Source organism: Populus nigra, chromosome 6 (genome assembly GCF_951802175.1).
Source record: "Populus nigra chromosome 6, ddPopNigr1.1, whole genome shotgun sequence".
Lineage (NCBI taxonomy): Eukaryota > Viridiplantae > Streptophyta > Magnoliopsida > Malpighiales > Salicaceae > Populus > Populus nigra.
The window spans coordinates 14,033,645-14,045,179 of NC_084857.1; the positions used below are offsets into that span (position 1 = coordinate 14,033,645).

At 36.9% G+C, this 11,535-nt stretch overlaps 2 protein-coding genes across 2 annotated transcripts; one reads left to right on the top strand and one right to left on the bottom strand.

Annotated features, from left to right (window-relative positions):
* Positions 1-505: 505 nt before the first annotated feature.
* LOC133697298 (BAHD acyltransferase At5g47980-like) lies at positions 506-1,831 on the top strand. Its single transcript, XM_062119776.1, has one exon. The coding sequence runs from the start codon at positions 506-508 to the stop codon at positions 1,829-1,831; it is 1,326 nt and encodes a 441-aa protein (XP_061975760.1).
* A 221-nt stretch (positions 1,832-2,052) lies between these two features.
* Positions 2,053-9,224, bottom strand: LOC133695996 (uncharacterized). Its single transcript, XM_062117990.1, has 7 exons — positions 8,730-9,224; positions 8,010-8,475; positions 7,761-7,869; positions 7,252-7,372; positions 6,414-7,139; positions 3,208-5,266; positions 2,053-2,905 (listed from the first exon to the last, which is right to left on the bottom strand). The coding sequence occupies exons 2-7, from the start codon at positions 8,203-8,205 to the stop codon at positions 2,478-2,480; spliced, it is 3,639 nt and encodes a 1,212-aa protein (XP_061973974.1). The 5' UTR covers positions 8,206-8,475; positions 8,730-9,224; the 3' UTR covers positions 2,053-2,477.
* Between the last annotated feature and the right edge of the window lie 2,311 nt (positions 9,225-11,535).

Here is an 11,535-nt window from a genome sequence, read left to right on the forward strand (position 1 = left end):
GTCAAACCCACATTCAATATTCTTGAATCCGATGTTGCAGCCAGACTCACTTAAACTTGGATCATGCAAATTTAATTTTATTATTAATATTATTAATATTATTTTTAGGTCAGGCGTTGCAGCCAAATCCCAAATTCTTGGATATAGCTTTATAGAAAAACTTAAAATTTTTAAATTTTTATTTTTTCAAATACTTTTTATATAAAAAAATGACCCGCGGCATCTAGTTTAAACTAGATTATGTGATTATTATTATTTTTTTTTCATACATGAGACTTTAATATTATTAAGATATTGAAAGAAAGTGTCCCACGTTGCATTAGACAGCATCGTCCAGTTGTTTTTTTTCCACTTGACTTGTCCGTTTACTTTGATTAGTTGCTTTCGTTGCTATCACTCCGTTCTTACCAGGGGAGTTGTTATGTTAATTACTTAACACAAGTCTGGATTGAGGCCTTATTTGTTAACCAGACTTGAAAATAGATAGCTAGCAGGATTATTCATCATGTCTGTTCCACTGAGAATCGAGATCATGCAGAGAGAAACCATCAAACCATCCTCTCCAACGCCCCTTCACTTAAGAAGTCTCAAGCTCTCTCTTCTGGACCAGTTCATGCCAGTAGGTCACATTCCACTGCTGCTATTTTACCCCAGGAATCGAAACGACACAGATCACCTTGCCAAAGCCACGGAAAGGTCACTGCTACTAAAGACCTCACTGTCTGAAGCCTTGACTCATTTTTATCCATTCGCAGGCAGACTCAAAGACAATTCGTCCATTGAATGTGATGACCATGGGGCTGAATATATCGAGGCTCGAATCCATTGTATTCTCTCTGATATTCTCAAAAAGCCTGATACTGAAGTGCTAAAACAACTCCTGCCTGCAGCTATAAGTGAACCAGCCACGGCCAGGGATAGTCAATTAATTGTCCAAGCTAGTTTCTTTGATTGTGGTGGCTTGGCAATTGGCGTGAATCTTTCTCACAAGGTTGCAGATGCAGCCACGCTAACATCATTCATCAAGTGCTGGGCTGCAACCGCTCGCAGGTCGAGTACTGAGGTGGTGATCAGCCCAGTGTTTATGGGTGCTTCTATTTTCCCACAAATGGATTTACCAATCTCAATGCTTCCAGTAGATTTGATTCAAGGAGAGTCTGTCATGAAAAGGTTTGTGTTTGAAGCTCCCAAAATTACTGCTCTCAAGGCTAAAGCTATCAGTGCAAGCGTGCCAGATCCAACACGGGTGGAATCTGTAACAGCGTTGATCTGGAAATGTGCGATGAGCGCATCAAGATCAAACTTGGGGGTTCCAAGAAAAGCTGTGTTGTCTCTTGGAGTGAATATTCGGAAGAGGCTTGTGCCAACCTTACCAGACAACTACGGTGGGAACTACGTAGGTAGTATATCAGCGCGGATGGGGGATCATGATGATTTAGAATTGCAAGGTATAGTGAGCCGTATAAGGAAAGATCTTATAGAGTTTGGTGAAAATTATGCTAAAATAACCCAAGGGGACGATACTTCGTTAGCAATTTGCAAGACGGTAGAGGAGTTTGGAAAGATGGCCATGAGCAAAGATATTGACTACTATAACTGCACCAGTTGGTGTAGATTTGAACTTTATGATGCTGATTTCGGATGGGGAAAACCAACATGGTTGAGTAATGTTTTCACTATAGAGCTGAAAAATGTTATGTGTTTGATGGACACAAGGGATGGTGACGGAATAGAAGCGTGTATAAGCTTGAGTCCAGAAGACATGGCCTTGTTCGAATCCAACAGGGAGCTGCTTGAATTTGCTTCTGCAAATCCTAGTGTATCAGTTTAGCTCAGATGGAAAGAAGATGTTTGCGAGGCTCAATGTGTGATGTAATGCGCTTGAATCATCGGTTCATTACATTACATTCTTTAGTTTGCTGGTGGTGAAATTTCTTTTCTATTTCTTTTTTCTTGTTGTCTGGTCATAAAATTTTACAGTAATGTAATAGAGTTTATCAACAGTATCATTTTAGCTGTCTAATTTTACGAAATGCCACCACAGATGAGCCGTTGAACAAAAATCAAGCTGTATTTTTTAAAAAAAATCATAACAGATATGAACACTTGAGGGTTTAATTCACACCTTTTCTACCGGAGCACTTGAATCGGACGGGATAACTAACAAGAATATGGCAACTGGAGCAGAGCAAACACAAATCTCCAATGCCTCGCGCCTAATGACAATAACAACTTTACATTTACGTCACCAACACATGGTGGTGCTCCTTACAAATAAATTGGAATCAACATAAATGAATTGGCAACAGTCCATACAGCCCTTCAAACACAAAACTATTAGCATACAAGCACTTGGCATCTCTCCATGTGGCTGGAGAGAGTAGTCACACAGAGTGAATGAAAGACTTCCATATTATTGTGCAATTGCACTTGGATTCCAACTTCGGAGGCTTCATACTGTCCATCTTCGGAGGATTTCACATTATCGTGCAATTGCACTTGGATTCCAACTTAGGAGGCTTCATAATGTCCATCTCGTTCGGAAGCCCAACATTACGCACCATAGATTCATTGGCATTCTCATCATTCTCGGTCTTGTTGGCAGAATGTTTTGCATCTACTCCTGCCCGCTTTTGCCTAACTTTTAGGGATTTTGAAGTGCGTTTTCCAGCAGGTCTCCCACGCGGATCCTTTCTGTCAGCTGTGGATTTTCCAAGAATTGTAACAGTTGGCCAAGAACCTTCCAATGGGACTGAACTTTCCTTTTCAATGGCTGTAGTTGCAGCCCGGTAGGCCAGATCATGAACAATGGAGCTACAGAAAAGTATTGTATCTGTTGCTTCTTCAAGGGTTAGGCTTCTTGCCTTGCTCCCTACCTGACAGTCTACCATGACAGTTGACTCCTCTGTCAAAAGTTAAAACATTGTTAGAGAATCAAACCAAAACATGCTACACCCATCTCAAAGTTAGCATTAGATTAAAATGTGGCAAGCATATGGAAACTGGAAAATCATTTTGTAAACATAGGAATTGCTACTAACATTACTTTTACGAACTGTGGAACTTGACTCATTATTCTAACTGGAAAATAATGTTTAAATCAGACTGTCAAAGCAAAAAAAAATTGGAGCCATGTTTCAGTCAATTGTGTTCAAACCTGCAAACAACATGTAATCAACACAAATCATAACCCAGGATTAAACATACCTATTATGCCATCTGCATGATCTGGCCTGTTGTGTTCCAAAACAGAAGCAGGAGTTTCATTATCTGAAGGTGTTGGGACTGGATGATCCTGAACTTCACTTATGGTGCTCCTTGAATTTGTCGATATATCATCATTCTCTGAGCCAGTACCATGACAATTGTTCTCAACTTCTATTTCTGATATTGAAGCCAAACGACTATGAGCAGGAATCTCAGCAACATTCAATCTGTCAAGACTGGTGTTTAGCATGTTTTGTTCTGTGACAACAGAAGAATCTGGAGGAAGAGCTGATGCTTCTACATCTGAGACATCGCCTACATTGTTTGGCAAATCTTCTCCATTTTCATATAAAGAAAAGTTGCCATGATTTGATAGTGCTGAATTCTCCTCCAACCGAATCCCAACTGTATGACTTGGCAAATCTGAGGAAGATACATCAGTTTTTCTTTTACTGTCCTTTTGCTCAAACAAATCTTCTTCAGGAATTGCTGCATCAGTAAAAAACATGCAAGAAACATCCATTTCTTTATTTTCTGAAGCCAGCAATATCCTTTGAAAAGCTACAGGTGTTTCCTCCAAACCATCATATTTTATATTGCCAACAGAAACCTCAACATTTTCTTCATGTGTGTTTGTTGCAAGACCTAGAGTTTGGTGACCATCATTTAAAGTTCCAGAAAAAGATGATGCAGTGCTTTGAGGTCTTGAGCTTAGGTCATATCTGTAGTTCTCTATGTCAGATTTCCTGCCACTTAACTGTCGTTGAACACGTGTTTCAACTTGTCTGCTGGTGCTGAAATCAATGGAGGATGATGCTGATGTACTACCATGCCCAATGGAACTTCTAAAACTGTTTGCACTGTCTCTTGCATACGACAAATCATCGTAAGTAATGGTAGAGGCAATTAAAGTCCTGCCTTGAACAACAGGCCCTTTGCTACTGCTAGACCTTTTGAGCAATACAGAAATCCCAGCACCTTCTGAAACACCAGCCTTCAAACTTGGATAGTTATTTGAGCGAGGCAATAGCTGATCTCCACCGTCTCCGCTAGGAAGGCTATAACCAGGAAGTGGCTGTCCTGTTTCATGATGGCCAGCAGTACTATGTTCACTTCCTTCCATCAAAGACCTCGTGAGAGAACTTTCTCGGGAATAAATACGGTTTTGCTCATGGTATGAAGTCTCGCCTTGCTTAATAGTACTATGTTCACTTCCTTCCATCAAAGACCTTGTGAGAGAACTTTCTCGGGAATAAATACGGTTTTGCTCATGGTATGAAGCCTCGTCTTGCTTAACTCTGTCTTCAGGCAGGGAAACCCTTGCATCAACCATTTCAACAAATTGTGATTCCATATCATTAACTCGTGGCTGTAATTCAGGTACAGCCATCCGGATATTTGGCTCATCAGATGGCTGGTGTTCTTCAGAAATATTAATAGACAGCACTGGGATGCTGTCAATGGCTACTATTTCTGTGTCTGGAGTGGCAGTGCCTACAAGATTGTTGCAATCCGGACAGAGATTGACATCCTTTTCCAGAGTTTCAATAACACTATACCTGCAACCACATTTAGAACAAACACTTGTTTTTTCTAGAGTGTCAACTTCTGACAAATCAGCCTTGAAACATAAAGTGTCAGAAGCAGAACTGATTTCCACATGATGGTGCCTGCCCTCCTCATAACCACCAGGTTCATATTCAATTGAGGGGTCTCTTTCCAAGTCATGCAGCTGAAAGTGAAGGCCATCGTCTGTATCATGCCCGGCATCTTTATTTAATGCATCCACCTTATCAAAGGCAAAAACCCCTTCCTGATCATCAGGATGCAGTACCTTACCACTTTCAGTTGCCATATCTTCCTGGTGGTGGTCACCTCCCTCGGTATCAGGTGCAATGCTGGTACCTTGATCAGAACTCGCATTACTGCTGGTTGTTACAGAAGAGTTCCTCGACATCAAAGAGCGATGTGCAGAACTTGCTTTTCCACCATAGAAGGTAGTGCTGGGGACACTGGATAGAAGTGGTCTGAACATGTTCTGAGGACTTTTCCGATGATCCTACACAAAAAATATTTATCAAATAAATGATCTGCACACCAAGACTTGTGAAAAACTATGAATGCACAATAGAGGAAAGTAAATGCAAGAACTCCTCGATTTTCACAGAATAAATATAAACTACTTAAGGTTTCATGGACAGCTCCATAAATAAACTTTTTCTTACTTGTCAAACCGGACACTTTAGACCTGCATTATTCCAGAAATGATGTGACAGCATGACCACAACAAAAAAGTTTAACTAATTACATGATTTTAATTAATAAACAATTTGGTAAGACCATATCAAACTAGAAAATGCATAACTGAAGCATGTATGGTCAGAGCTTACAAACAAAAAATGCATGCCATTTTATCTAAAAGGAAAAGATCAACCGATTGAAAAGCATTTATTTCAGAGCTGCAAGGAAGGTAAACACTAAAAAAATGTGTTAATGTATTTAAAGTTCAAATTAAATAAAAAAGACATAATATTCTTATTATAATGGCTGTGGTTACCAAAGAAATACAAGTGAAGTATTTTTTTGCCATACTATCAAAGTAAAAAAGGACATGATAACAATTCACGATGCATTTCCCTTCTGATACAATTTCATTGTCACAGTTGAGCATATATTTTTTTTATTTCTTTGGGTAAGTTTATAACAGATCCATTTTATTCAACATCCATTTCACCTTTCTTTTGATTTATGGAGGGGAGAGGATGCAGGTGGAAGGGTGATCTACTATAGGATTGGTCAAGTTTTTCGGAATTATGATGACTTCCCACACAATTGCAGGCATTAGAAATGAATTAGTTATTGATGGTAGGGTTGAGTACTAAAAACGATCTTAAAGTTTTAAGTTCTTGAGGTAGGTCAGAGAATGGTGTTCATGACAATTTTGGCTATGTTTATATATCTGTGGAAACTTTTGATTTTAGTATCATGGACAATAAATAAAAGGACTTATGGTGGCGATAAAAGTTATCGAAATTGTCAATAAACTAATTTGTACATGGAAGCTCACCTTCATATCTGAAGTATGACAGGGATCTGTGTAAAACCTAACTCTAGAAAGTGACTATTGTAGGGATACTAGCAAAACTTTATCACAGTAAATATTTAACAGAGAAGAGAGTGGTTAAGTGCAATAGACACTGCCATACCATTTGACGAAGAGCAGAGTCAAAGGATTTTTTTGGAGCGGAACTTGGGGAAAATACTCTAGTTGAGTTCTTTGAGAATGCAGGAGCTCTATTATTAGGAAAGCCACCAGTTCTCTTTGAAGCTAAGTGGTCTAAGCTACCCACATAAGTGGATTGTAGAGAGTCCACATCATCATCACCAGATGATGCCACAGAACCTTTGCTGTGTGAGCTAATTCGGTCTCTATCATGACTGTGTGATGAACTGACACTTCTAGAGGCTGGAGACATTGATTGCCTGCCAAATTTTGAGCCCGAGTCCCTACTATTTCTGGATGCTGGAGAGGAACCCCTTACATATGATGCTGGCCGATCTGCCAGAGAAGTGCGAAGATTCGGTGGTGCTTCAGAGGAGAAACCAGGAATATTTGACTGCCATGCCCTTATTTTTGGTGATGCAGAGTTCCCTCTACTTGTCCTTATGGGGGAAGTTCCCCTTGCCCCCGATCCTGTGCTCATCCTCCTTGGAGTTGGAGTAGAAGACCTTGGAGCGGGTGTTGAGGCTTTACTCGGAGGAGGAGATGGTCTACGTGATGGAGTGGAAGCCCGTTGACTAGGAGTTGGACTAGAATAAGATGCCGACGATGGCCTTCCTCTCGACTGAAATGTACTATTACCAGAACGCGGGGAAGGGCTTAAGCGATTTGGACTTGCACTGCCCCTACTGCTCCTGTGACTCTTCTCCATCTACACATGGATGCACCCATCTCAATTACAGGAAATTATGGATATAATTGTATTCTTTATCCTAAACCTTTGGGCAATAAATTGTATTCCATAAAAGCAGTCAATGACTTACCGTCGAAGATCTCGATATGGAAATGGGTTGACTACGAGGTCTGCCCCTGGATGCAACATTAACTGGTGGGGGTTCATCATCCAAAGAAGGAAAAAGCGGGGTCTCGGGAGGAGTTAATAACCTACAAAATTATTAAGACCAAGCAGTTCATCAAAACCAAGAGCAGCTAAGAGCTCTCTTACCAGCTTAAAAGCAAGATGCAAAAGAAAAAATGCGATATTAATTATTATAAAATGATCAATTTCAGCTTGTCTTTGTGAATTAATCAACCAACTGGCAGCGCTATTAGCTTGACATTTAGAAACTTGACTTGTTAAATATGGTAAATTTAGCTTGTATACCTCAAAACTTGAATTTTTAACTATGATAAATTGAACACGCTAGAGACAAGTAGACTGTGGCCTAAAAACAAGTTTCTCCTTGTCAAAAACTGAAATATTGTGTTCACTAGAGAAACAAAAATTAACAAGGTGTTGTAAAATGTTTCCAAATAGGAAACCATAACCCACCAGTCATAGTCATTCTTCTCCCCATCTACATTAAGAAGTTCACTACTCTCTCCTCGAACAGGGATGGAAACTCCAAGTTTTAAGTCTGAAAAGTATCTCAACTTTGTGGCTGCATAAAACAATTTAATTCATCAACGGAGCATGCAACACCATTAGCCAGAAGAAACATAGAAATATTTATATTCAGGAAAGGATAGATAATGCAATAAATAAACCAAATGAAAGAATGGAGCTTGCATGGACAATTACAGAATGAGTCTTCAAAGTCATCAGCTGACTGAAGCAAGAAATTCTCTCCTTCTCTAGACTGCATTTCATTGAACAGAGCAAGATCCTCATCTTTCTCTTTGAAGAGCAATCCACCTTCAAGGCTACGCCCTCGCTTATGATTTTCTGCTCTTGGCTCTCTCCCAGGAGAATATCTCAATGCCGGAGAAGGCGGCATCTCCTCCACTATGAATAAACTTCCAAACTAATCACTTCAACCTCTCCTCGGCACTAAAACCAAGATAACCGTTTTTCCAACCAGATTTCCCATAAACCGGTATCCAACGACGAAACCAAACTAATAAATTAACCAAAACACCTTTTCTTCCGAAAAATGAAGCTTCAGTTCTAGTTTCACTGAATTAAATTAACACCACTTCTAGCAACCCGAAGCAAAGCCAACCAATTCCCACGCATACAATTTAACCCCAAATCTTCAAAGACAAACCTACAGCACAGCATATACCATCACATTAATTGAAGCAAATGCAGCATTAAAAATGAAGTAGCTCAACAACCCTATGAAAATAAGAAGCAAACAGAATCCTTCATCTCGCAATACAATATCAAAACCCTAGATTCCTTTCCATCATGATCCAGCACACTGATACTACACTCCATCACACTCAAAACCCCCCAATTCAACTCGAATTCAACTTCTAATCACCTTCCACCGAATAAAAAAAAAGATTAAAAACTCACCGTTTTAAAGCAGCAAAGAGGAGTAGCCAACTCAGCAAGTAGCCACAGCAGCAGCAGCAGCAGAGCAACTTCACTTGCCAGAAACCAAAAAATATATATGTTCAAGTAAAAAATTCTTCAACGAAGATCTCAAATTCCAAGATTAAATGCCAAATTACACCCCCAAGAACGCTTTCTTTTCTAGATCTAAACGCATTTAATGCTCCAAGTTATTCACTGCCAGATCGCGGATCGATCACCTTCGTTTTTTTTCCAGCATTCTTCTCTCTCCTCCAAGAAATTAAAAAAAAAACTAAAAAAACTCTTCTTTTTTAGTTGTTACGGAGCTGCTTTGATTTGCTTGTTCCTTCTTCTTTCCTTCTCATCAACACCAAACTTCCATTTTCTATTCTCTTTCTCTCTCAGTCGTTTCACTTTCTCGCTGCTCTGCGATGGATATTTCCTCTCTTCTTTTTTTCCCTTTTCTAGATTATTGCTCTGGTTATTATTTTCTTTATTTGTCTTGATTGCAATTATTTTTCCTTAAGACAGTATAATACGAGAATTCTTATTTCTTAACATACGATTTATTAATTTTAAATTTTTAAGTATGAAATACGATCCTAGTGGTCACGTGCTTTGATAGGCTTTTTAAGTCCTTCAGTCTTACGTATTCCTGTTACCATGATTTTATATATATATATATATATATATATATATATTAATTAATTAGAGAATTTTCGTATCTGCTTAGTGCTTACCTTTTATTGCAGGAGTATTGTTGTACTTACAAGCTAATTAACCTGTTCTTTTTTGGGACCAGGAAAATTACTTTCTAACAACATTAATGTGTGAGCCCAACATCTGACGATTGAAACTATTTAATGGGACAGATATTTAGCACATATTTTGGGCTGAACTATTTTTCTTATTAAATTTTAAATTTCTTTAAATTAACTTTTTACTAGAATATTTTTAATGTATTAATGTTAAAAATAAATTTTAAAAAAAATAAAATAAAATAAAAATATTATTTTAATATATTTTAAAAAGTAATTTAAATCAAGAGCTATGTTATGTTTTGAAACTCTTTTTGGAGGAATTACGGTATTTTTTTTATTATTATAACTGACTAGAAAAGTATTTATATTTCTTTTTCAAATAATATTAAACCATTTTTATATATATACATAGAGAGATATTTTTTATTTAATTATAAAGGATATTAGATTAATTGTTTTAAAAACAATACTAGGACACTCTTTTCTAGCAATTCGGTATATATTTAAAAAAAAAGATTAAAAATGTTGAAAATCATCTATCGATCAGTCTTGTCGTTTGCACAAGTGTTCATGTGTCAGGTAGCTTGCAGTGTAATAAATAATAACTACAAATACGTGGCATTACAGCAATTAAGCTGGGGCAGGTGATAGGGAAAACTTAAAATGCCTGGACAATAATGATAACAATTCTTTATTAATTTTAATTTTGAAGTCAGTGTTTAAAAATATTCATTAATTTTCTCGAATATAATAAATTAATAATAGATCAATACGTGAGATATTTCCATGAATTCGCTGGAAGTGATAACTCACCTACTTAAAAATATTATTTATCATAGATTCCATAATATAGTTTTAAAATAAGAGATTTAAAATATCTAATAAGTATTTCAGTAGTAAGAATTTAAAATTAAAAAATTTGTTTCTTAATCTCATTTTCAAGTCCTGTATTTATTAATATTAATAACCACTTAAAATTTATTTAGTAGTTAATTTCAAAATTTATGGATTAATCTAGATATATATATAAACTAATTCAATATTTCTAATAAATAAAAAATAAAAAATAAGAGGACTACCATTCACACTCCACGCTCGATCTGCGAAGGTCTAAGAAAACTCTCATTCCATGTCCGGCCAGATAACAACTTTTTATCCAAGGAGTTAGCGCCAAACATTTACTTGTTTGATTTTGATGTAGAAATGGTGATTTATAAAATTTTAAATTAATTTTTTTTATTATTTTGATGTATTGGTATTAAAAATAAATTTTAAAAAAAATAATAATAATTTTATATATTTTCAAATAAAAAAAGAAGAAGCAATCACCGAATCATAATTAGGTGGTACTGTTTGATTGAGATTTATTAAATTGCTGCTGTTGTGATTGTTAATCCATCAATTTGGATGAAGATCACGCTTGGTTTCAAGTCAACATCAGACTTCTAGGCCCATGATAAGCTCATTTTTCGTTCTTTCTGTAAGTTGACCCATCAGCTAACACCATGCTTTCATGGATTGATCATCGGGAAAGTCAAACAATAACTCTTAAGGGCAACGTAAAATACAAAAAAAAAAAAAAAAAAAGGGGGGGGGAATTTGTGAAGGGCTACGTTTGGACCTAAAAATCATTTAGCTAGAAGCTACAAAAAGGTCGAGACTTGAGACCTTGGTAACTGGCAGTACAACCCAGACCGCAGTTTTAACTTTTGACACCCTTTTTCAGGGGTTGCTTTTGCATTATTAAACTCGAGGGTGGTCGGAAGTCAACAGGTCCTAGATTCGAGCTGTGAAGATAAACTCAGATAGATTCCAGAAATGTATATTTAAAATAAAAAAAAAGAGTTGAAACTATTTGTTTTGAAGAAAAAAAATCAAATAAAGTTTTACTCCGAATATTCCATTTAGGTATAATCATTAGCTAATTGCTTCTAACCGAATAGGTTTCTTTTAATAGAATGAAAAAAAAGGAACATGGGTAGGTAATTTATATTTTTCACGTTTATATAATAATTTTAATGTTTGAAACTTTAAATCAAAGGGCT

What these genes read in the sequence shown, in the direction of transcription:
- LOC133697298 (XM_062119776.1), top strand. Translation starts at nt 506, where the DNA reads ATGTCTGTTCCACTGAGAATCGAGATCATGCAGAGAGAAACCATCAAA.
- LOC133695996 (XM_062117990.1), bottom strand. Translation starts at nt 8,205, where the DNA reads ATGCCGCCTTCTCCGGCATTGAGATATTCTCCTGGGAGAGAGCCAAGA. An exon ending in ACTCTGCTCTTCGTCAAATG is followed by an intron (nt 5,267 to 6,413) that starts GTATGGCAGTGT and finishes TTTTTTGTGTAG; the next exon opens with GATCATCGGAAAAGTCCTCA. An exon ending in TCATGCAGATGGCATAATAG is followed by an intron (nt 2,906 to 3,207) that starts GTATGTTTAATC and finishes AACTTTTGACAG; the next exon opens with AGGAGTCAACTGTCATGGTA.